Below are 26,825 nucleotides of genomic sequence, written 5' to 3'. Positions count from 1 at the left end.
ACTCCCAATGACTATGTGGACATGTCCAAGTTGTTTTCTTGACAACACAACAGAAGTGATTTGTTATTGCCTTTCTCCAGGATTTTTTCAATTTCCCAGTCTAGTCTACACCCCTGTATTTCTTGGTCTCCCATATAAAGGTTTAGCTGGAAAGGAAGTGGAATGAGTTTGACATAGCAAATCTATGTTTCTCTGGATGGAAAGAAGAAAATCAAAGTTTGCATAGCCTGCATTAGTTTAATGGTGTTGACTGTGCTGATATTTACAAGTCAATTACCCATAGGCTTCAGGAAAAATAGAGTATAGACTGCAAGTCAGAGACTCCACCTGGTGGGTAAAGGAGGATCCTATCATCAAAGAATTGATGGCTCTGTCTACACATAAAGCTAAACCACTAATTCATTGCAGTTCACACTGTTTTATGCTTCCTATTCACATCTAAAGGAGAAAGAGACATACCTCTGATTTTATTCTCAAGCAAAGTAGTTTCTTTTCAAAATTCCTAAATCCAGAGGAATAGATATAATACTAGAAAGACCTTTAGTTATCATGCTTGCATACCGCTGTGATCAGGGGACAACTCCTGATAGATTACAACATTAAAGCAATCTAAAGCAAAAACGCCACAATAAAAAATGATCAATTGATTTTAAAAATTATCACGTTTGCTTGGTCAGATCTGGTGAAATTGCCTAGAATCTTTTATGTTCATTATTCATCCAAAAGCCCCCAAGAAAATGCTGTTTTAAAAAAGCCCACTTAAGAACCCAAACTCCACCTCCCTAAATTGCAAACAGCCAATCCTAAAAAATCCCAGAGCAGTGTTTCTCAAGTGCTGCTGAGGGTGAGAAAAGCTCCCTTAGAGGGTAAGACTGGACCATCTGAAAACAAATGGAAGGCAATGATATTGCTGCAAAGAAAATTACACGAACGTTTCCATAAAATCACCAGATCTGTAAGGGAGACTTATGTAAGCGGGGCTACGAGATTCAGAGTGCAAAAATCCGGACCCCCACCGCACTGAACCTCATTCTGCCCTCTAGTGGCCGTCAGGATTTTTGCAACCCTATCGGAGGATACTAGGGGTCTTTAGAACATGTGTAGGGTCGGAAAAAAGAGGCTATTAATCCCCGAGCGTCTACATTAATGCTCCGGTTCATTTTTTGCTAAAGAGCTCTTGCCTTTTACCATGCAGCGACAGCACCCCTAACCTGGCTGCGCATGTCCTTTGAAGCGTCAAAAAGCCAGCATTGCAACTTCCGCCCTTAGTGACTGCCCTACTTCCTGTTTCCGCTCACTCCCGCGGGTTGCCGTAGCAACGCAGAAGCGGCGCGACTCGTTGCTGGTTCTTTATGGAGGTTGCTCCTTGCTTGCTTTGTCTCTGGAGGTGCATTTCTAATATTCTGTTCCGGGTATAGATAACTAGGGTTTTGTTTGTAGTCGGTCTTTCCCTCTTTTTTTGTCTGGTGGGGGAAAATTACCATTTTCAGTGATGTATTGACCGTTAGGATGAACCTTTTGTGTTCATGATCACGTTGGAAGAAGACCAATATAGTAGCAAGAAGCTCAATATCAGGCTTATTTTCTTTTCTTTTGTTTTATTTTATTTTGTATATGTATGTATTTATAAACAGCATCGGAAGTAACTCCTTTTCCTTCAGTGGAGCTTACTCCCAAATGAGTAAGCATGGGCTCCATGGTCTTCAAAGGATGTCCCCCGCACCCATTTTGATAGGTGTTATTAATAGTTACTTTGGGCTCTTGCTCAAACTTTATGATTTGGGTCTTTTCTTATAGGGTTATTTGTGCAGGTAAGGTAGATGATAGATGCAGTAATACATTGGCATTGAAAGTCAAAGTTGGAAGAGAACCTCTGATAATTTACCTCTTTTCTATATAGACTAAACATTGGCATAAAAATGTACTGTATAGTACTTTTTGCTTCCTTCCTAAGCAGTCAACAGCATATTAAAATATAATAAAAATATGTAAAAATATATAATAAAAATAAAATACTGTAAATTTACAGTGTGTAAAATATCAATACCGACCAAATCTGCCAGTTCTTGACTCCCAGTATTATTAAGTAGTTGGTTGATGGCTGGACTGTTGTAGTGGTTTACTGGCTGAGCTTCCTCCTTCCTTTCATGTTCAAATACAAAACAATGTTGTGAAGGTTGTTTTGGACCTTTACTATTTTCCTCAAACTTATCTTTGAGAGCAGTCTATCTAGTGGTTTTCAGTTTGGTTACATTATCAATTTAGGCTCCTTGTTTTGGCATTTGAGGTTGTCCATACAGGCAATATTGCCTATCTTCATGCTTTATTACTGTAATTCCTGAAATGCATGGACTAGTAAAACCTGGTCTGTGTGCCAAGGTATCATGGAAATAATAATATAATAAATAATATTTCCAGATATTAGTTCACTGCTCAGAGACTGTCCCAATTAACCAGACAATGATAGGAAAACAACCAGTATTTTGTTTTGCAATTGCAAATAATAAACAACCAATCAAGTGTGGTGCCTACCAGTGAACAACACTCACACAAAGTAACCTAAACTCTTATGCTAAAGAACATGCAAATATAATTGTGTCATGGTTTCTATGGCAAAATCTCCAGAAGTAACATTTTTTACTATTGATCTTTGGGTTTCAAGGCTCCCACTAACTGTCATGAACTTACTTAATATTTTTTTAAATCTAGAGATAGCTTAACTGATACCAACTTTAGATTATCTAACAAGGGCTATGGTTGGATCTGTTCACTTGGACCATGACATCTTCTCTTGGGGTTTTTATGCATTTGAAACTAGTTCTGAAAAATCAACTGCTTTTGGCCCTTCTATTCTAACCTGAGTTAATACATTTAAACAGGAGATAAAAACAGGGTTATTTAACAACTCATTCTAGTTGGAGGATGTTGCTAAAAGTCAGTGGTTAGGGGATGGAATGTTCCAGAGTTGCAGATATCTATTTTTCTTTCAGAAGCTACTAATTGGGCCATTCCAGGAGTGGCTTGTAGTTTTCTGGAAGTAAATCTCCTGGAACAGGAAGTGGTTCATGTGTTCTGGATGTGATCCAGTCATGACCTGGTCTGGTGTCCAGAAAGTACGTGGCACTCTTAGAAATGCTAGATCTTCCATCTGTGGAAGAAAAATGGAATATTCCATGCAACATTGGAATATTCAATCCCTGGAACACTATTTTGTACATTGCTGTTAATATACAGTAAGAATGATGATATACAATATTCTGCTTAGGAAATACTGTCATCTGTGTTGTATATCTTGTAATGTAAAATTACTGGTGAATTTACTGGTACTAATGATAAATATTGCTATGTTTCCTGAATTACAAAAAGTCTGTGCTGTTGTTGAGTCAGAAGACAAAACTGGTATATTGAGAATGCTTTTGTGTGAGTGTGGACTGAGCTATGATCTGAGTGTTGTATCTTATATTCCAATAATTGCTTTGCTATGAACACAGCTCAGTCTCATTTTACTGCTCATTCTACTAAAATTGGTTTGTAAATAAGAACTTGGGTATGATTTATTGATTATACTTCTGATAAATTAGCAATATGGTAACTTTATCAAGAGCATAGCTTAGATTAGATTTGTTTGGTCTGCGTTCTTAATACACTAAATTGCTTTTGGCAACAGGGTATAAAATAATATCCACTCATTTCTTATGCCTGTTAAACTGAATTTCTGATATAAACTGAGCAAAATTAAGAAGAAAATGGAAAGTTTATCACTGAAAATGAAGCCTGCAGAATTTTTAAAATAGATTCCATATAATTAAGTTCTCTTTTTCTATTTATTTAAGGCTGCAATGGATATTACAAGAGGAAGCCTGGATGGAATTTCAAGGCCAGCATCTAGCTCAAGAATTAATCATGGAAGCAAAGTTTTAAGTTCATCCCTAGAGATTTTAACGCCAGAACCAGACCTGCCTAAGGTAGCTGCTGTATCTGCTCTATTACTTCTTCTACTCCCTACAGACCTTTCAAAGTTTTGTGTAGAGTTCCGCAAATATAGACTCTGTTTATTAGCTGGCTTTTATCTTGGGTTGCCCTAAGTCCTTTGGTATTTATCGAGGCTTGGAAAAATGGCAGGTCCTCTCCTTTATGAGTTACAGAAAATTTAAGACTCTCACTCCTGTCATTGAGGAGTCCTGTTTTTTTTTTATCTTTACAAAAACTGCATTGGAAATGACATTACCATAGCAGAAATCTGTATAGTTCTTTGTATCCTTTTGAGTTTTGAATGCCTGCTTATGTAAGCAAAGCTATCAGTTTATATATATTTTAGTCAACTATAAGCCTTGAAAAAGTCTTATTTGCAGTTCCTTTTGTCTCATTTTATCTTTTCAAAAAAGCATAACAATCACAGGGTATGAGACTTATGCAAGAATTTTAAAATTGATAATTGTATGTCCAATATGGCTGTGCATTCATTATGGGCTCTCGACAGGAAAAGTACCTTTCATAATATCTTATCACCAGGGAATAGTCTTAAACATATTATATGGCTAAATCATGTTTGGAAGACCAATACATGGAGGTTTGCCCCTCTTTCTGCTTCCATTGTCTGATATTACTCTTACCTTTCTCTCATTTATTTATTTAGGCTTAATATGCTGCTCCCATCAAAAGTGACTCTGAGTGGCTTACAACACCAAAATTCTGTATGCAAATTAAAAACATACAACAAAATATAATTCAATATAACAAAATATAGCACCAAGGCAAGCCAACAACAATCACAACAACCCTTTTTCAAAAAGGGACCAGTTCATATCAGAGCCCAAAAACCCTCTGAAAGAGCCAGATTTTAATAGTCATTTAAAATCCTAGTAGTGTTAAGGCTGTTCTGATTTCTGAAGGTATTCTGTTCCAAAGAAGAGGGACAGAAGTTCAGAAGCCTTACCCCTTGGTCCACGATACAGTACTCCTAAGGGGTAAGGACCTGAGTGAGCCTTCTTTCACATCTTATTGGAGAGATGGTAAACAGTCTCTGAGATATTTTTTAAAATTTATTTAATAAAATTGTACATTGCCTTAATCACAAGGTAACTGTAGATGACTTACATATTAGAATAAAAAAGTAATAACAAAACACTAAAGATACCACATAATAAATAACAAACAATAATAACGAATAGCACTTGGGAGAGAATAAAACACAAAACCCAAAAACAAGCAAGACAGAATTCCAGTCTATCATAATCCACTCTGTGTCAGGCCTGTTGGAAGGGCCAGGTCTTCAAAGATTTATGAAAGACAACAAGTTTTGATTTTCTGAGGGAATGCTATTCCATAGATACCCAGGTCATGAGCCATGTAGGGCTTTAAAGGTGACCATCAGCACCTTGAATTGAACCAAGCCAGTTCACAACCAGTATAGCTTTCAGCATACCAGTGTCACATGGGTAAAATGAGTTGTGCCTGTAGCTACTCTAGTTTTTGCTGTAGCTTTTAAGTGATTTTCAAGAGCTGCTCCAAGTAGAGTGCACTGCAATAGTCCAGTCAAGAGTGACCAGGGCATGGGTGACTAGGAACAGAACCTTTTGATCTAGGAAATGTTGTGACTAGAGCAGTCAGTGGAGTTTCATAAAGCCCCTCCTGGCCATGGTTACCACTTTCTGAAGCAAGAGCCTTGAGGGTGCTGTAGGGAATAATACTCTCTGTGGGAGCAAAGATGGAAGATTACTGGATGCCATTTGCTTCTGAACCTGCAACCACTCTATCTTGTTGAGATTGAGCCTAAATTTGTTCCTCCTGATCCAGATTGTAACCACCTCTGGATATTGGGACAGAACCTTAACTGCATCTGTTGTTGCCCTAGGGTTGAGATGTATAACTGAATATCATCCACATACTGATAATACTTGACTCCATGCTGGCAGGTGAACTCCCCCAGTGGATTCATGTAGATGTTAATAGGCCAAGTAAGAGAGATAAGCACTGGGGCATCCCAAATCTCTAGACCTTGACGTCTCTTCCCCACTGCAAAAGGAGAACCACTACAAAAGGTACTCTCCGCTCTCAATTATCACTTGCGTTCTAGAAGGATACTATGATTGATGGTATTGAAGATCACTGAGAGATCTGTGTGTAAAGTTACGTAAAACAGTTTGATGTTTAGTAAGCCTACAATACAAGTAGTCCTTGTTTAGTGACTACCTTGTTTAGCAACTGTTTGCAGTTATGACAGTGATAAAAAAGTAACTTTGCAACCAGTCCTCGCATTTACAACATTTGAAGGTCTGTAAACAAAGGAAAGCTGAGGTAAGATTGGAAGCACAGTCACAGTTTCACTTAGTGACCACTTCGTTTAATGACTGAGTTACTGGTCCCAACTGTGGTCGCTAAATAAGGACTACTTATCTATACAACTTGCTCCCAGATTTGTCATATTTAACAAAGAAAGAATATAGCTCCCTACTTGCTGACAGGTGAGAGCCATTTTAGCAGAAAAACATTTTGGTCACTGCACTGTTTGCCAATAGATTTCTGAGTATGGATGTAGTGGTATAAAAGTACAATACAGTAAGTAAATAAATAAAGTGTGCTCGTTGATGACTGCAATAAAGTCTTTCATTTCAAATAAATCAAGTGCTGCTGTTGATGTATAAAGCCCTTTACAGCTCTAGGCCTTGTTATACGTTGGCCTCTTTACTTCAAATAACATCTGGCCATCCAGTGCATTGAACATGGGAAGTTGTGCTGTAGGATTCCTGGGAGGTCAGGGGGGTTGAGGCCTAGAAGCAGATGTTTTCAGTAGCTATATTGGCCTTATGGAATAACTTGTCCCCACACCTGCAATCCATGGTGGCATCTTTGTTAATCTTCAGGAAAGAGGTTAACACAAGCTTTTGGTTTGTACAATACTAGATATGGAGGTTGCTATGTATTTTATTTAGTTGTCTGTGTTTTATAATTTTAAAAGTTTTATGTATGTTTTAATGATGTTTAATTTTTTGCATTTTTATGATTGTGACCTGTTCAGAGGTCATGACTAGAACAGCTTATAAATTTTGTGAAATAATGAACAAATAAATACATCTTTCTGAGTATGGCTTGAAGGTGATTCTTGCCACAAGCCACTAGGTAAGTGGATAATTACATATTATTTAATTTTTTTTGTAAAAAGCATTTACAAAGTGTAATTTTGGGATTTTACCCAAGGGTATTATGATATGATTTTACTAATGTTTCCATATCATAATAAACCAGAAGCTTTGAACAAAAGGATTGATATGCTTGTTAAAACTTTCTGTTTGCACTATTGTTTCTAGGCTGATTTTTGCAATAATCCCATAGGAGAGAACTCAAAAGAAAATTATGATAAAAATGGAGAGGAATATGGAACTCAAAAAATTAGGCTCTCAGAACAAATATCTGAAGAAAAAACTGATGATTTTCAGCAGGTGGTACAGCATACAAATCAGGTGGCAGGTATGGCAAGTACTATATGTTCAATGCAATCTTATTCATGTTTATTTAAATTAAATACAACTGTTTATAAATGTATAAACATTCTGTGATAAATGTATTTTAAGATTATAATATAATGATACGACTACATAAAGGTCTTAGTCTGAGTTTTTATTGAGGTTCAGAAAGGACTTCTGGTAGAGGCATGGCAAACTGAACACGTCTCCAGTAAAGACAGAGATGATGACCGTGGCAAAGACAGAAGAACTGGCAAAGAGACTGGTTTTTAGGAGCCTTTCCAGAACAGGAGAGGGCAGGAGATCACCCACGTGCTCTGGACAGCTGCTCCTCATGAGACTGCAGGGCAGCAACCTTCCATAGGTCTGAGAGCTGGGAGACGAAAGGATCAGCCATCATGCTCACAGCTGCAGTGGAGCCTTTCAAAGGACATTGAATTCGCAAACCTCGCTTTCTAATCACTTTTGGAAATTGCTTATTTATTATTCTAAGGCTGTTCAAGATCTTCGGAACAAGAAGTTTAAAAATCCACCCGCTGTGTTTATGTTTCTTCTTGAACAGCTATAAGTTTAAGAATTTAAAAAATTGGAAATAAATGGCAAAAAGTTAAATAAGATTTTCATCTAATAAAGTTATAAATGAATTAAGGATCCAGACAACTTTGGAACATTGAGACTGTAAGATTTTGGCAATAATTAAATAAAATAAACAGCATTTCCTGGGAACCAGAATGTTTTGTCTATCAAATCAAAACAGAAACTGGAGGCTTTAGAATTTCAGAAATTGGACACTAGTGGGGACTAAAGATTCCAGACAGAAAAGGAAAAAGGGGGAAAAATGTAAACGCCTTTGGATTTTGGTTAGTGTGGGGGTTTACAAAATGACACAAAATGCTATAACATTAGAAATTCTTCAGGAGATTTTCGAAGAACTAGGCCAGATGTTAGTAGCTACAATATCAGAAATGTCAGAAATGATGTCTGCTTTTATGGATAGACTGTATTCAAAATATATTAAATCTAAATTCCACAACCAGAAATACTGGATATTAAAAAAAAGTGTGGATTACACGATAGAGAAGGGAGTTAAAGTGGAATTACAAATGACAAGCCAAGAGAATGACCTTGATGAGGACTTTTTACTTGATATACAAAAGAAGCTGGTCAAAGCTTTGAAAATGAAAGTGAAATACAAATGACAAACCAACTTTTTACTGGATTTACAAAAGAGGTTGTAACAGCTGTGCCAGGCCTTCTTCCCGAGGTTGCTCACACCGTTCTCCAAATCGTGTGTGTGTTCTCGTGATGCTTCTGAAGCTTTCAGAAACTTTCCGAACACTTTTTGAAGCATCATGTAAACGGCATGCATGATTTGCAAAAACTAAATATCTGGATATCACTGTGACAAATGATGTTTTTGTTTCAGACAATACCTGTTTTGACGACTGATGCACCATTTAAATAGTGGCAAAAGGACATATCTAAATTTGTGTGGCAGGGGAAAAACCACAAGTTAAATATAAGTTGTTACAGGATGCAAAGGAAAGAGGAGGATTGGGTTACTTGATTTGAAATTGTATTTTGCAGCTTGCTGTTTGGTTTGGCTGAAAGAGTGGGTTCTGCTAGGCTTTTGGAGTTAGTAGGACATGACCTGAGATTTGGGTGCCATGGGTATCTGTGGTATGACAAAGTCAAGGTTAATGTGGATTTAAAAAATCATTATGTTAGACATGCCATATTGAGGATATGGACTAGATACAAATCCAGGTTGTGCCCGAAAACACCTTTGTGGCTCTCAGTACAAGAAGCCTTTTATAGACGAGAAATAATAGGCAATCACAAATGGCTAACTTATCACGAGACACTAGAATTTTGTCAAGGGGAATGAAAGAAAGAGAACTGGTGGCAGAGGGACATAGTTGCCAATCGTTTTCTTATTTAGTTATTAGAAAGATTTAAAGTAGACAAAAGAGTTTATGGTTTTGGACATTGTAAGACTGCCTTTGAAATGGAATTATGTACAAATTATGAATGTGTAATTGCTAATATGTATAAACTATTGAAATTTGAAACACAAGAAGAACAACTGAAAGAATGTATGATAAAGTGGGCTAAAATTTTTGGTTATAATATACAGATGGAACAGTGGGAAAATATGTGATTGAAAGGATTGAAATTTACACTATGTTATAATCTTGAAGAGATTTTTTATAAAGTGATGTAATGTTGGTATATTTGCCCCTGCTCTTTGGAACATTCTGCCCCTGGAGGTGCAATTGGCCCCCACACTCCTGGCCTTCCGTAAGGCTTTGAAGACCTGGTTCTGCCACCTGGCCTGGGGTGGGGAGGGAATACCTCAAGCATGGGGATGGCTAGCCCCATAGAGGCCTTCAGTCTTCAGCCTCAGATTTTTTATCCTCTTGGATTCTCCTTCTCCTTTTTAGTAATGTTTTTAATTAATGTTTTATGTATTTATAGATATTTATGTTTTTAATATTTGTTGTGAATCGCCCAGAGTTCCCCCATTGGGGGGAGATGGACAGTTGAAAAATTTGGTAAATAAATAAATAAATAAATAAATAAATAAAATATGTCACCAGAGAAATTGTATCGAAAGTATAAAAGCACTTCAAATTCATGTTGGAAATGTGAACAACAAGAAGGGACATTTTATCATGCTTCGTAGACATGTAAAAAAGGTAGAAAATTTTGGATTCAAATACATACACTGATTCAGAGGATTTTAAAGATTAATATATAATTGAGACCAGAGGTCTTTCTTTTGGGACTGATGGACAAACAGTTGGAAAAAAGTCATGGACCTTTGTTTTTGTATTTGATAACTGCAGCAAGATTATTGTATGCACAAAGATGGAAAGATTTGGCAATACCTACAATGGGGGAATGGTTGGTGAAGATGATAGAACTCGCTGAGATGGCCGAATTGACTTCTTTGATTAGAGGAAAGACAATATCTACGTTTATTGCTGAATGGAAATCCCTTATGGACTTTTTGCAGAAAACAGAAAAAATGAACTTATGATTTATGGTTTTGATGACTAGACAGGTCAGATTATAGAAGGAAGAGAGACATGTAGCTTTAGAGAAAGAGGTAAATTTATAATTGTAATTATAACTGCTATAAAGAAGATTGGAAGCCACTTCTTTGTATTTTTTTCTTTTTCTATTTTTCTTTTTCTTTTTTCCTTTCTTGTACTTTAGCTTTCTCTTTGATTTCTTTGTTTTTCTTTTTTCTTCCTTACTTTATATTAGTTTGTATTAGTTTTTATTTTCTTTTTAAAACTTTTAATAAAATTATATTAAAAAAACATGTATGGGGAAAAGCCATTTATATATCCAGGCTTAGATATCCAGAGGTATCTTCCTCTGCAATTCAAAGAAAAGATTGAATAAATATTTCATAGAACTTTATTTTGTTATCATTCTGAGAATAAATTGAGGCAATTGTTTTTTTCGGATTCGGTCTGAAAACATATTATGAATCTTCCTTCCTCATCATAGATTTGTTTTTCTAGAGTCTATAATATATTTTTCAGATATATAGCTACTCCATTTTTTTTATTTGAAGCCCCCAAATTTTTGACTGAGATATTTATGTTCCAACAGACTTACGTTATTGTTTTTAGTATGTGTCTCTTGAAGACATATAATAAGTGCTTTTTCCTTTTTTAACCTATTTTTTTTCTTTTCAAATCAACTACTCAGCCCATCAGTATTACCTGAAAATATTTTGAGTTGAACCACAATAGCAATTTTTAGTTAACTTATGAAGAAATACTAGCTGTTTGATCCAGGTTTTGTTCTTCTGTCTGTTCTCAGTCTTTATTCCCCGAGGTTCCAGCTTGAACCAATTTTTGATCTTGTGTCTGATCTCAGTCTCAATCTCAATACTGTTATCTGTTCTGTTACAGATAATGATTCAAGCATTGTGTTAGAATCAACAGAATATTTTAAAGCTTTTCCCACATCCATAAAGACTCCTAGACAAAATGGATAGCCCATCTGTATCTAAGTTTTTATCTAGAGAACAGTTGTCAGAGATGTTAGATTTCTCCTTTTTCTAAGTATATCTAGGGGTACATCTGGTGAGATCTTAATTATGTTAGCTCCAAATTTTAGAGGAGTTGCACTTCTTTTTAATTCCCATATCGCCTCTTTAGTCTTGAAATATGCAAGTTTTACAAATATATCCCATGGCAATGTTTGCCTTCATGCTACCTGAGAATATGTTCTGTAAAATTCCTGAATTTCCTGAGTTTTATCTGTGTCCAAAATAAGATAAGTCTTAATGAATTTTCCAGTTCTCTTTCTAGTTCTTCTTTACTGAAATGCTCAAGTATACCTCTGAACTTTAATTTTTTTTATATAATTCCGTTTCAACTAATTTTGATTTAGTTTCTAACTTACTCAATTCTGTTTCCTGAGTTCTGAACTAAACACAGTTCCAAATGTCCTGTCTGAATTCTTTAATTTATTTATTCAGATGTTCAACTTGCATTGTTAATTTATCATATCTATCATTAATATCATTAATATCCGAGAATTGAATTTTGCTTCTGTATCTTGATGTGCTTGTTGACTTAATTTGGAGAAACTATTTTCCACTGTATGCAATTTGCCTGTAAGATATTCTTTAAATTAAGGGAAAGAAGCAGAGGAATGTAGCTATGCTTTTTCCTTTTTGGATTATATTCTACCATGTTTCTCCTACTCATTTTGGAAAAATAATAAGTAATAATTAAACATTAACCATTAAATTAAAACACACATTAAGTGTAGGAGATCAGAAAAACAAAAGGGGGTGGGTGGAAGTTTGGAAGTACTCAAAACACAATAAATGACCAAATAGTACAGTATGAAAGGAAAGAATATAAAGAGAGCTCTCAGTGTTAGGTTTAAGAAATACACATATTACAGCAAAATTCGAATTAAATACACAGTGATTTGAGTTAAATACCCAATGGTTTGAGTTCATTACCTAATACTACTTACACTGTACAATATTATACAATAATACTGTTCTGGCTTACATACAAATTCGACTTAAGGATAGACCTTGGGGGATGGAATTCATTCTTAAACTGGGGACTACCTGTATTAAACAGTCAATTCACATATTAAGAACTACGTTGTACTGCAATTTTTATCATTCTATATCAATCCTTATCATTCAACTAAGCATTTAATTTCATTTCAGTTTAAATAATCATTCCCTATGTTGGAGCTCCTTTCTGTAAGTAAAAGGAAAAAAAAACAGAGTTAAAGCTACAAATTAGTTTAAATAAGCAAATGAAACAACATATAGTATTCAGAGGTAAATATTGAAATTAGTGAAGTTCTTAGCTAAAAGTTGCATTAAAAGAAACAGTTTTATATGTTTACTTTGGATTTCTGAAAAAAGGCTATATTGACCTATATTTGACTGTCTATTTCAGTAACAATAGTTGTTAATAAAATCTGTATTTTGTTAAAATGAAAACAATGAATCACTAAGCAATCAAAAAGCAAAAATAAAAAGTGTAGAGAATTAAACAAACATTCATGTTGGAGCCCCCTCTTGTGGTTAAAAAAGAAAATTAGGAGAACTAAAAGGAAGGGAAGGAATTAGTTTTTTTTTTTTAAAAAAAGCTCAGACTAGCTCAAACAAGAGATACAGTATCTTGTTAAAACAATTGGAATAGTAATGTCCAGAAGCAAGTGACTCTGCATTAATAATAGTCTTAACTATATAGTTGCTTTAAACAAAAGGTTATATTTATATCAGAGATTTTCCTTTGAATTCTCTAGAGAAGGAAGACAATCAGAATAAAGAAACAAATCCTTACTGTGTTTATTGAATAACTCTCATTTTCAGTGACTATCCTTGTAGTTAAAAGATAAAGTTCTAAGTATTCTGAATATTACTGAAACAAAAATGATAAGCCATTAAGTGATCAAAATGGAGAAAGCCCGTGTAGAAAATGACTAAGTTGCCTTCCCAAATGTAGAGAAAAAAATCATAAATTCCAATCAGGTTTCAATAGAGATTTGAAGGGAAAAAAATCAGAAGTTCAGAAGAGATAAATGTAATAAAAAGGAAATGCTTAAATTAAAAGGTGAAAGTCCAGTTTAGGAAGCTCTGATCAGCAATATTCCACTGTAAATTGAGATTTATAATCCTCGGGGTTCACCCCTTAGGAACAGCTCTTAGAGAAAAAAAATGCTCTTCTGCCGGTTTCTCAGAAGTTAACAGCTAAGAAAATATCGAGGGAGATGGATAGAATAGTCTATATCAGTCTATATATGCTGGCTGGGGAATTCTGGGAGTTGAAGTCCACACATCTTCAAGTGGCCAAGGTTGAGAAACACTGGTCTATATGCTATAGAAACTGCTGCCTCCTAACGAGCTGCCATCTTTTGCATGTTCATATAAATAAGGACTATTTTGTTTAATTAGGCTTACTTCTGAGTGAGAACATAGACTAGTACAGCCTTATCTATTCTTTTCAAGCTGGACTACATGCCTGTCACCTACAGTAAATGGAATAATACTCTCTGAACATTATACATAGTTGCCAGATGTTATACAGAATGTTCAAAAGCTTTGACATTGACAATGTGAATATTCTCTTAAGCGATGTTGAAGAATGTGAGAATTCATCACACTACAATCACCAGTCTTAGCAAGGGTAGCATCTAATCGATATTGCCTGGGCTTAGAAGCTAAACTTTGTCTTTTGATGGAAACCCACCAGGGAATTCCAGGGCTGTAGGCTAGATTGGGAAATCAAACATCTTGGAAGAAGTTAATGAAAACTGCTCCATGTTGTTACCAAATTAGCTGCATGGAATTGTATATGTAGTTACTGAGAGTCAAGCTCATCATGAGGGTGTCTTTAATTTTTTTTTTTTTAGTGTTTAAATAAAAACTCTGCATAGATATACACAGTGTTTAAAATTGTCTGTTTATCCTTTAAATTGGCATACATTTTCCAGTATAATTGGAGATTGCATATCAACAGGGCAATATGATAAGCTTTAAAAAATTGTGATTTGTGCTTTGCCTGCTCAAAGGCATCTAAGTTGCTTTCTTACTTGATGGAATCTGATAGAATTACAACCTATCATGTATTTCTATCAAAAGCTCAAGAATATATATATTTTTTTTAAGTGAACATTTCAAACATGATCTAAAGAACTGGAATTTTTGATAAAGCCCTATCAAAGTCCTTAAAAATGTTTAAAAAGTATCTACAGATTTGAGATTAAGGTTGATCCATCAAAAATTGTATTTACAGTATATGGGACTCCCCAAAGAATGTATTTGAAAGGATGGACATCAGATTTTTTATTGTGGAGGTATAAAAAATATGAGGGCTCATTGACCCTTATGATATGGACATGTGATTTATTATCTTTTGGGGATAGTGTATCAAGGCATATAAGCATATTTATGGGAAAATCTTTAAACATGTTAATGTAATGTTGAATTATATGCCAAAGCTTTGGAATTTGTTTATCAGGAATTATATCAATCATGGGGGTTGGCTAAAAAAATTATATTAAGAAATTGGAAAAATGATATTCTAAATGTCAAGAAATGGTTGAAAGAAATGTATGATCTATCCGGGAAAAGGCAATATTTTCTACTAATCAAAGGATGCAGCAATATCTGTGATATCTTACAATACTGTAACATTCATACTGTATGTTCATATTATAGTAGTGAGTTCATTATTAAACCAGTGACTATTGATAAATATAAAATATTTTCTTTTTCCTTTTCCTTCTTGGTTTGTATTTTTAGTTTGTGCTTTTAATCTTTGAAAAAAATTAAATACATTTTTTTAAAAAATGTGGTTTTTAGAATGCTCTTTGAAGCTCAAAGCATATGAATTCATTATTATTTTTAATTCATTGACTGCTGGTATACTTTCAGACCTGGTTCAAACTGATGGTTTTTTACCCTTAAATTCATAATAATCTGTGACTAAGATTCCCTCACTTGTTTTCTGCTGGACTCTAGGCTTTGACTGTGGCATGAGATGAACATTTGTATAGTTGTTCTTACTATAGCAGTTACATGCTAAGTTAAATTTCATTTGCTGAATTTCTACTTGCCTGTTATCTGTTAAGAGAACAAGAGTTCTATCAGAAAAGAATGGCACTCCCACTGTCCTTGGAGCTTCATAAAACATAAGGAACAATTAATATAGAAATATAAATGTTAAACTCATTGAACTCATTATATAGATATTTCACAAAACTAAGGTGAGTGCACTAAAGTGCACTAAGGTGAGTGCATAAAACTATAGTTCCTTCCAGATTGCAGCCTGCCTTGCAGTAATTCTCTTTTACAGTTGTTTTGAATCTTTAATAGCACTTTTAAACAGCACTTCTATGCACTGTTTCTGTTTTTTCAGAATATTCTTCAAGTTCAGTAGATTCTGAAGATGACTGTGCTGAAAATAAACTGTGTTGCAGCAGTGCTTCTCAGAATAAGCTAGTTGAACCACAAAAAGGTATTTATTTTTTATTAAGCCATTTTGTACTCTGTCTTGTTAGAAAGCCAGCATAGCTTACAATCAATAATAATTGTAATGGGAAGCAGGGAGGTACAAATGATGAAACAATGTCATACCATTGCAGTACAAGCCCTGTCATTTTTTATATGTGTCCTGATGGTGCACACATGTACAAAAGGAGCAGAGATTGCATTGTGATACTGTGATGCTGTTTTTGTCATTTTGATGAAGGCTTCAGATCATATGGGCACATCTGAGCCTTCTATCTTCCTACGTACCCTGATATTGTCAATTTAGTTTTGGATATTTGAACACCAATTCCCTTGTGCTGGTTAATGACCTCAATAAAGTTTTTTCTTTCTGAGCTTTCTATCAGGATGATAATCTAAATGATTATACACATATAAAACAGAAGAAGGAAGAAAGGAAATTCTAGCATCCATTGTTAATATTAAGAAGTTTTTAGAATGACTAACTAGGGTGGAAGTGGGCTGTTCACAATTCAAAGTTAGATTTAGGCAAGCCTGGTGACCAAGCCTTCTGGATTGCAGCCAGCCATTATTACTCTTAAAGAGAATGTGTTCCTTCTCTCCCTGCCCCATGCTTTGGAAATACAGTATGTTTGAATTTTTGCTCTCCTTGTTATTTCTTAGAAGCTAGATTTTGGTGAGTTACTTTAAAGAAATAGATTGGCACTGGCATATCAAGGACATAGTTAAATAAACTTCTACAGACAATGTTTTTTTTCCCTAAAACATCCCCACATTGTGATTTCATCATGCTATTTGATGGGGAATACCCTTGGGAGAAATCACCCCAACTTTTCACTGATTACTATGATTTTGATTTATTTTAGATGTAGCTGCACTCCAGTTAAGTAAATATTATCTTAAAGAATGATATGAATTTTTGTAATTTTTTTGTTTAATGGTATAAATGAGTAAAAAATATTATGCAAGAAGCATAATCTCTTTCAGCAGTGCACATATAGCATAGCAGGGATCATCTTAAAAGGATCATTGCTGTTGTACATGACCAGTTTGTTTCATAAATGTTTATATTAACCATAATAGTTTTTAAACAATTTTCTGCTTCATTAATTAAGAGCAATATTTTCTTTTAATTTTTTTTAGCATTGCTGTTGTATTCCTAATAGATTATCGAATAATATTCTTCATTTGATGTCTTAGAAGATGACATTTTAGTAGATCAACTTGAAATGCTATTAAGAATATTTCTGATGGAAAGATAATTTAATTTTAATAGTCAGTTTTATATTTAAGTGACATTCAGCTCTGCAAACCTGGATGATTCTAAGGAGAAAAGTATAGATCCTCTCATCCTGAAAGCAATAAAGAAGATGAAAAGGCTGGACCAGATATTGGCAAATAAACAATCCCAGGAAAGAGCTGTCAAAAGGCAAGGCAGAGAAATGAGAGCAAAACTATGGGAAGAGTTTCAGGTTAGAAATATAAGACTGATTCCAAAATATTATATGAACCAATATTTATATACATATACATGATGATGAATTGCTAATTTTACTGACATTTAAATTGCTTTTTGGCATATAAAAATCAGATACCCATTACTTATGTATTTGATTTATATGCTGATTTTCTACTCAACTAAGTATTCAAGGTGGCTGTAGACTTATTTAGTAAATCTATAGATATGGCCTGGTAGAAGTTCATATAGTTTGATAAATTATTGATTTTTTTTCCCATGGATCTCTACAGACCTGAATATTAAACTCCTTTTAGCATAAAACATTTTTGTGCTAAATCTATATAAATTAAATATGTTTTTAGAGTTCCTATACATACACATATCAGTGCAGTATTTTCTAAGTATGTTCTGCTCAAGTCCTTGGTCATAGCTTTTGTAAACTGTTGCTAACACTGCATATATCAAAGACGTTTTGTCATGTATATAGTAGCCCAATGATAAAAATGATGTTTGCACATATACTTTAACTAAAAGTGTATGTTAATCATGTGAGAATAAAGACAAAGTTGGAAAACCTGCTATTGTGTGTGGGAGCCCTTTACAAACTTAAGGAAGAGCTGAGCAGTGTGCACAAATCTTCTGGAATGTCCTTTTATCCTTATATGTATGTATGTATTTCACTGCCTGAATACAGTCTATGACATCCCGAAGTTCTTCAATAATTACTGAAGAGGAAGAAAACACCAGCAGATTTTTAGCTTTGAACTCACCATTACCTGTAACACCTGGTAAGTATTAAAAAATTTAAACTTTTGGCATTAATTCTAGTATGGGGTTAGCAACCTGCAGCCTTTGAACCCTTTAGCAGCTTTGAGAACCTCCTCTGAACATGATTGTTGAAAACTGGTGGCCTTGTTTCTTTCCATTTAAAACAGAGAACATCACATTTGTAGTGTATGTTCTTTACATGTTTTAAAAAGACAAAGATACCAGGCCTACCCAGTTTGTATAGTTGTACTATCACTGTGGCTCATAGCACCCCCAAAATGTTAAGTGTAGTCTTTGGTTGTCAAAAGGTTGCTCACCCTATCTTATTCAATATATGGTAGGAAAAAGGTGATTTGTCCTCTAATTCCAAAGCCCTGCAAATCAAGTCAGTCAGGACTGGAAGTTGTACGAGAGTGTATGCCTTGCTGGCCAAGTACATCTTTTTATTTTAAATCCACCTTGACAATTCAGGGAAGGTGATTACAGTAGTGAATCTAGTTCAGCCTAACATGCAGTAACTGAAGGTCCTAATCCAGCAGCCTCTGTGGGGTACAGTGAATCTTTATATCCAAACTGATCTCACTTTCTCTCTAGAAATCACCTTATTTCACAGCATATGTTTCATTAACAGATCTTTCTGCTTGCGAAGATAATGAAACGTTTAACATATTTAAAACTCAGCTTCCTCCAGAAAATTATGAGATTAACAGAAAACAAACAAAGCAAGGTATAAAACAGTTTTGTTCTCTAGATATAATTTTAAAAGAATTACAGATTTGTGAGAAGAAAGTATGCCTTTTGATTATTTTGATTATTATTGATTATTTTGGTTACTGGGCTGCATGAAACATTTTTTGCTAAAGTATAGGCCCAGCATTGGAGATACTTGGACATAATGAAAGCTATTTTTTCCCATTGTAAGAATTGGCCTGTATGAGGCTTCCCTCACATTTTATTACACTTGACATGTGAGATCAAAAGTTTCAGTTTCATGTTTGAACAGTTCTTTCATTCACAGAAAAATGAATTTTGGATTTGAGAATGCTTAGCTTGAATTTGCATTTCACATTGGTTTACTCTGCAGTTTGTGTGTGCTAGTGTTACCAATGAGTTTGCAGTAAAGCCTGTAATATTTTGTTAGGGTTAGTATTGAAAACATAGTTTACTACAGTGTAGTCCTGAAATGCTACATTTTACATACAGTGAAATGCAATTCTGGAATTTAATTGAGATGAATAAATTGTTCTTTGTTGCTTGTTTCCTCAATAATTCTTTTTCTATGCCAGTAACTGAAGGTGATTCAACTGACAGTATAACAAGAAGTTCAGTGAAGAAAATGGAAAATGTTCAGCCAAAAAGTGAAACAAGCTTTAAAAAAACCCCAAACTTTGTTAAAAAGAACATAGAGGTATGTATTTAAAGGCCTATGTTCCAAAACATAGGATTAAAATTCTTTGTTAAGTTTTACCTTGTTACTCATTTAGAAAATAGCTTCATTAAAAAAATTATTTATAGTTTATCTGAAATATACAAGAGAATAATGATTTGATTTCTAATTACTTTATTTTAGGTTTTTCTGGAAAAATAGAATTTATTAAACTGCTATTTGTAATCATATCTGTGTAATGGAATATCCTCTTTTAATTCAACATCCTCTTACTTTGTAATATCACGTTCCTCTTATGCCATGCCTGTGACTTCTATTTATAAGAATGCTAATGAACTTCTTTATAACTAAAAGTTATGAATGATGTAGTGGGAGGGTAATCCTTCCATAAGACTTCTATGGAATTTGTGCAGCATCTGGCAAATCAAGTACACATAAGTGACTACAGGTAGTCCTTGCTTACTGACCACTTGTTCAGCAACCGTTTGAAGTTATGATGGTGCTGAAAAATAACTTATGACCAATTTATTACCACTTATGACATTCGCAGCCTCCCTCAGTCACGTGATCGCCATTACAGTCAGTACATGTTGTTCTCGGTCCGACCTATTTTTTCCCCCCTTGCAGAGTGGAGAGATTGGAGAAGAAGAGAATAGAAGAGAATAAGCAGGCACACAATGGGGAATACACATCAAAAGCAATGTGCTGGTGCCGGCAACTGCTCGGCAAACAGCCAGTGTATTCCCCATTGTGTGCCTGCTTACTGTACACTCTTCTAATCCCTTCATCTCTAATCATTCTGCTCTCCAAGGTGGGGGGGGGGGCAGAGATTGCCTACAGAAATCTTTTGGTGGGGACCTTCTTTTCTGAGATGGTGAGGGGAGAAGAGGGACTGCGGTTGGCATCTGGGAAGGAGAGGAGGAGGACAGGGAAGTGCCAGAGCAACTTGGGCATTGACATGGGTGGGAGAGAAAGAGGCGCACATATGTTTCCTCTCTCTTGCTTTGCAGACTCTGGCAGGGGTGCTGCATTTGGATGAGAGGGGATTGGCAAGGGGAGAAGGGGGGGGCTTCCAGTTGTGCATATTGTGGGGAGGCATCCCTAGCCCAATATGGGCACTGGAAGGTAGGGAAGGGGAAGCAGTGAAGGACGGGGCTTTGCTGAGGGCCCTGCTGTGCGCAAACCCTGAGTGGACCCCCGAAGTGAAGCAGAGTGGTGAGGAAGCTTCCCTCATCTGCTGCTCCTGTCTGAGACCTTTACTCTTACTTGACCATGGAGAAGACCAGGTGTCTGACTTGGAAAGACACCCGTCAACTCCTGTGCATCTCCTCCTGGCTGGCCCCAGATCCGAAGGGACCTAAAGGGATGCCTTCCCAGCCCTGGTTGATGTTCCAGGTTGCACGCATCTGGAGTCTCTGTCCTGGCGTGTTTGCAAAGAGAAATGCCTGCAGATGGTTGGCCAGACAGCTTAGGTCATGCTGGTTCAGGACCCCAGCCAGCTTTTCCGGTTTGGTGGGGTGGGAACTGCAGAGGAAAGTTAACTGGCCATAGCAAAAAGATGGAGCCCTTGTGGTGGTTGCTGCTTTGCTGTAAGGAAAAGTTTGAAAGGAAGGGACTGTGAAGGGGTCTGGACTTGGCAATAAGCAGGCACACAATGGGGAATACACATCAAAAGCAATGTGCTGAAGCTGGCAGCCACAAATATGCTCAGCAAACAGCCAGTATATTCAGCAGCCATTGTGTGCCTGCTTATTATCTTCTAATCCTGGGCTTCCTTGTGGCGCCCCGTTGTGGGAGTAATTGATGGATCACCCACCAAAGTCGCTCTGATGCTTCCCTGCCCTTCTCCCCCTCCCACATGCCAACTGCAGCCCCTCTTCTCCCTTTGCCTCCCCTGGAAAAGAAGGGCCCTGCCAAGTGATTTCTGTAGGCAATCTCTCCTCTCCCCTCCTCGCTGTAGAACAGGGAGATTGGAGATGAAGGGATTAGAGTAGAGTACAGTAAGCAGGCACACAATGGGGAATACACCAGCTGTTTGCCAAGTGGCTGCCGGCACCAGTGCATTGTTTTCAATGTGATTACTCTCTTCTAATCCCTTTCTCTCCAATGAATGTTAATATAAACATTAATTCCCTTCTTAATTATCCAGTGCTGGGGTGATATGTTGGACCTTATCTGATAGTCTTAGCAGTAGATGGCAAAGATTGCATGAACACTGGACTTAGCCATTATCTATGCATTTTTCTTAAATTTTATTTTTCATGATACTTTTACTTTTCATGATATTCCCTTCCTACTAAAATTTTCAAACCCAGTTCATCCTTTTGTGATGAATTTACTATTACAAATACCTATATCAAAGTCTTCCTTTAGCCACCACATTTGTTATTAGAATGTTGCCTATCAACATGTTAATCTATTAAAAAATACGATCTTCATTTGGGCTGTGCGTGCTTTAATAATAATTTGGAAGAAATGCTTTGAAGCTTGTCAGGTACAGCACCTCCATTAGAGAGAGGGAGATACTCATTAATGTAGCCTGTTTTTTTTCCTACACTTCCACATGAACCTGGAAAAAAAAGATGCTACTATTTAAGGAATCACCCCTTAAAGCAGCAGCCTCTTTCTTCTGTCTTGATCAGAAACCTGGAACCGGCTTTACTGAATAGCAGAGAGATGCTGTGCTTATGCAAGATCCAAAGCACATCTTCCATCCATATTGTTTTTGAAGCATGCACGACCCTAATCCTTACTGATTTTCAAAAGAGTATTATTGATCTGCCAAGACTATCAATTTCCAGATCACTTTCTTCTTTATGCAGTTGGCCAAAGATTTGTCAAGTCAAGTTGTTATGCTAGATGAAGAAAGACAGAGACTATCAGAATTATTGAAAGACACTGAAAATGACAACAGTAAACTTCAAGCTGAGGTATGAACAGATAATGTTGATTCAAAACTATTTTTTAAGACATAAGCTCTGTGCAGTATTTCCAACCAAAGAATTACCTGTGGTGCTATCTTCTTTAGCTTCTGCTGGTACAATGAGAAAAACTAGTGCAGTATTGTGGAGAAGGTATTAGCCCAGGATTGGCGATCCAGGTTCAAATCTCCACTTATCAAGAAACTCACTATGTGATTTAGGGCCATTTACTCTCTCTCAACTCAAATTACCTCAGGAGACTGTAGAAATTAGAGAAAATGGAAATGTATTTTGCTTTGAGTTTGGAGCAAAGTACTTTGTAAAGAATGTTCCAAATTTACTGTGTTGCAAAGGAATAAAACTTCAAATATTTTTCCTTCTTCTGTCAGAACAAAAATCAAAACGTTTTAAGTGTTCCTGCCATAGGAAACAATGGGAACTTGCTTCACATTTAAAGGCATCCTGAAATTCAACATCGGCAAAACACAAAAGCATTTATAAACTCAACAGACCACCTCAAATCAGCATTATATTGGTAGACGTTGAATTGCATGCTCATCGTATCCAACGCTTATACATGAAGCAAAGCAGTATATTCATACTCATGAAACTTTGGATTTACCTGCCTTATGTAGATCTATTGAGATGAAGTCCAACTTCCTGTAGCAAGCATTTTTAAAGAATAGCAGTACCCTACCTTCTGAGTTAGTGTGGGAAATGGCATGAAGCAGGGAACAGTCCTCTCCACATCTGAACTTTTGTCATCCAAAGCATCATCTCCATCTATGTGGCCTATTTGGAGCCTCAGAGCCAGACAGATTGGGCCTACTAACATTTTTGTTGACTGTGAGAGTGGAGCTAAGGGTGGGTGGTAGCTGGCTTTCATTACAACTTGTGGAGCTGGGACTAATGGAGGGATGAGCCACATGGGTTTTCCATCCAATATATGTGTCACTCAAGTTCTGCTCAGGGACTAGTAGAGAGATAACAGTCTCTTCCATCTGCTGTGCATCTTTCAGGGGACATAAGCCAGGGACTCATTTGAGTATAATTTGCTCAGATAAATCAGTGTGATCCAGTGAGGTCTGAGTGATAGAATTCATCCCCATCAGTGGATATAGCTGGACAATGGGCTGCTAGAGATCTTGAGGGTAAAGTAAAAAGTCAGAAAAATCCAGTAAGGAGAGATTCTTCTTCAGAATGGTGTTGCTTCAGCAAGTTAATATCCAGGTATGAGTGATGGGTGTCACAATGTTGCTTGAATCTCTCATTTGGGAGACTAACTGGTGAGTAAAATGTATAGTACAGGAAACTGTTGCCAGATCTGTTGCTAGCCACCGGTTGCCCAAAACTGAAGTGCATCCATCATCTTGCCTTTACATGGCATATTCAGCACACAGCAGAGTGTTCTACAGTACTGGTTGAACCAAGAGATGGTACTTCCTTTCTCTCTGGCAATATTGCAATTCACTGCCCCATTAGAAATCTGTATTTTTAAGATGGCACTCATTGGCCACTCTGGATGGCATACACAACTAAAAACAAAGATATAAAACAACAAGAAAACCAGTGTGGTGTATTGGTTTAAGGCATTAGGCTAGAAACTGGCAGACTGTTAGTCCTGGTCCTGCCTTACGCCCAAAGTCAACTGGGTGACTTTAGGCCAGTCACTCTCTCTCAGCCCTAGGAAGAAGGCAGTGGCAAACCGCTTCTGAAAATGTTGCCAAGAAACTAGCTGGGACTTGTCTAGGCAGTCACCAGAAGCAAAAAAATAAATAAAGGAATTCACATCTCTCCCTAGCCGAAAATGTGGGGAAAGGTTAATAGGTTTGGGTCTGCTGAGGAAAATTTAATGCCATAACCAGGACTCTGGGTGCTAGTGCTGCTAGGGTTGGAATATCTGCTGGTTGACCAACTATCCTCCTATAGGATATAGCTGGTAATAAATATGAAGGGCTTCAACTGGTGCATTGTGAAGGCCAAGGATCTGCTACCTCAAAATGTAGCTTCTGGAATTCAGCCAGAGACTTCTCTAAAAGAAGGAGGAAGATCAAAAGCAAAACTTGGTTTAGTGTGGCTATCTCTATACTAAGATATTTATCATGAAGAAGAACAGTCAGGTGCAGAAATTATCTCGCTCATGAGTCTTCACTTTTATGTCTTTAAGGAGATACCTGCTGTATGCCTTGCCATGTCAAGCTCCTTTCTGCTACTCACTAACTGCTTGAAAAGCAAATAGGTGATGTTCCACCAGTTAGGAACATCTTAAGGGATCTGGGTACTGAAGCTCTACTTAGCATTATTCAAGTATCCTGCCTCACCCCCTTCAAATTCTAGTGCAAATAACTAGCAGTCTTACAACATTTTTCTGTAAGAGCAGTGTGGCAACCTCAACCTTGGTCTCTGTGGAATGATCCTTATGATGGCACCCTCCATACCAAGGCTGTCCCACAAGATCAGGTGCAATTTGTGAATTCCATTGATGCTAACAAACTTATCTTTTTTCATGGTGCCCTAATGATGACGAAGTCATGCTTGGTATTCCACTGTGGTAGTTCTCCATGAGTATACCATGGCTGCATCATGTTATCTGCCATATAATCCAAGTCTAGTATCCTACCTGTGCCTGGATCCTGCAGCATAGGAAATGCTGGTAGTTACAGTGGCAGATGTCCCTTCAGTCTTCCTTCACACTCCCAGGGTCCAGAGATAAGATACACACACTTGGGATAGGCAAAATATCTGAGGTGTAGTGAATATTTGCAAGGGGGTCTGCTATCTGCATTTCCTGCATGCATCAGTGTGCAAAAAGGGCACCACTTGCCTACTGAAGTTGATTTATGAGGCACTCTAGTAAACAGGGACAACTAAATGGAAGGGTGCTTGAATCCAGCTTTCTCAGCTACACTGAAGGGTTAATCATCCAATGCCATCATCTTTACAATAATTTGTACCTGGTCTAATTTGCACTCTGCAACTTGCCTCTCAATGGCTGCAACCACTACATAAGCATTTTCCTCTGCTTTCCTCACTTCTGCTAGTTAACATGCATTGCCTATTGCTGCCATCAATGGGGAGAAAGCTTGGATGATGCCTAAAGAAGTGCTTAAGCATCTCTGAGTGCTTAGTGTCTTTTCCTCTGCTGACCTCTGTCTTGCAGTAATTGAGGGCAGCATAGCTGAAGTGTTCTTGTGTTATGCTGCCCTTGGACCCAAGGAAGCCTGTTTGGTGGTTGTGAGTGGGCTGCTTTACTGAGAAGTAGCATTCCATAACCTACTATATCAGTTTTCATGTAAAAGAGGAAACTCTTCTTTTTCTGTGGAGTATGTGGATAAAATAAGAATAGCTGAGGAAGACCTTAGTCCAAAATGCTTTAGACTTCATATTAAAATACCATTTTCATGGAACACTTAGAATTGTCTGCAGTTCGGTTCTGTTTTGGTTTTTTTGCTTCTCTGTGTGAATAGAGCCTTCTCTCATTAATTTTGCACGTCATGAACCTCTTGCCTCAAAATATACAGGAGACCATTGCAGACTATTATCAAAAAGGTTACACATTCTGTTCTATAGGGCGTAGTTGCCTGAATGCCCTTGTGGCAGATGTGAAATTTGATTGCTACATGGCGTTGATGGTCCAAACATCTCTTTTAGAATAATCACTTCAATAATTTAGGTTTGTGCAGAAGCAACTGCTTTTCCCAGCTCAAGAAAAGTAGCCTTGCCTGAATAACCTGAGTCGCTCTAGGTATGTTTTACAAACTATCCTGAGGAAACCTACTTTGAAGGCTAACATATGAATTCTTTATATAAATAAATCAGCAATCAAATGGTCACAGGATTTTCCAATGTGCTGTACTGAAAAATTCTGCCTACTGTAAATTCAAGAGCAAGTATTTTCTTCCTTCTGTATTTATATGCCAGCAGGGGGTGCCCTTGTAATGTGGAAATATGGCATTGGAGACTTCGTTAATATTTAAAACAGTTCTAAGAAGGACACAGCTATCTTCCACTTTCCCAAAACTATAATGCATCTAAAGTGCATGTGACTTCAGTAAGTGTTTACTATATTGATGGAAAGGCATGCTCTGATTTATCAGTGGGATATGTATTGTCAGCAGAAATGTAGGAAAAAAATCCATTTTCATAGACACAGTAAGATGAATTACCAGTAGAAGAGAATATGAAATGTAATAAAATGTCTGCAGGCAGACAACCAAGCCCAGAGAGCACCAAGGACTCCAAAGATCGGTTAGGTCTTATCAACCCCTACCCTAAAATATTATTATAATAATTTATCTTAATATTAGAACAT

General features: G+C 36.6%; 1 protein-coding gene across 1 annotated transcript in view; it reads left to right on the top strand.

Moving 5' to 3' along the window:
• The first annotated feature begins 1,322 nt into the window (after positions 1 to 1,322).
• FSIP1 (fibrous sheath interacting protein 1) overlaps positions 1,323 to 26,825 on the top strand; it is a 77,032-nt gene continuing 51,529 nt past the window's right edge. Inside the window, exons 1-9 of the mRNA XM_088145059.1 lie at positions 1,323 to 1,387; positions 3,834 to 3,965; positions 7,308 to 7,467; positions 15,887 to 15,985; positions 17,272 to 17,450; positions 18,132 to 18,225; positions 18,837 to 18,932; positions 19,492 to 19,613; positions 22,415 to 22,522. Coding sequence (XP_088001185.1) covers positions 3,840 to 3,965; positions 7,308 to 7,467; positions 15,887 to 15,985; positions 17,272 to 17,450; positions 18,132 to 18,225; positions 18,837 to 18,932; positions 19,492 to 19,613; positions 22,415 to 22,522 — 984 coding nt within the window. The 5' untranslated portion in view covers positions 1,323 to 1,387; positions 3,834 to 3,839. The remainder of the gene's footprint in view (positions 1,388 to 3,833; positions 3,966 to 7,307; positions 7,468 to 15,886; positions 15,986 to 17,271; positions 17,451 to 18,131; positions 18,226 to 18,836; positions 18,933 to 19,491; positions 19,614 to 22,414; positions 22,523 to 26,825) is intronic.

Source organism: Python bivittatus, unplaced genomic scaffold (assembly GCF_059951505.1).
Source record: "Python bivittatus isolate LINGU-HERP-01145 unplaced genomic scaffold, Pbiv_v1 ctg000480_np1212, whole genome shotgun sequence".
In the NCBI taxonomy this organism is placed as follows: Eukaryota; Metazoa; Chordata; class Lepidosauria; order Squamata; family Pythonidae; genus Python; species Python bivittatus.
Note: the sequence above shows the minus strand (reverse complement) of the source record. Positions and strands in the feature narration are given on the sequence as shown.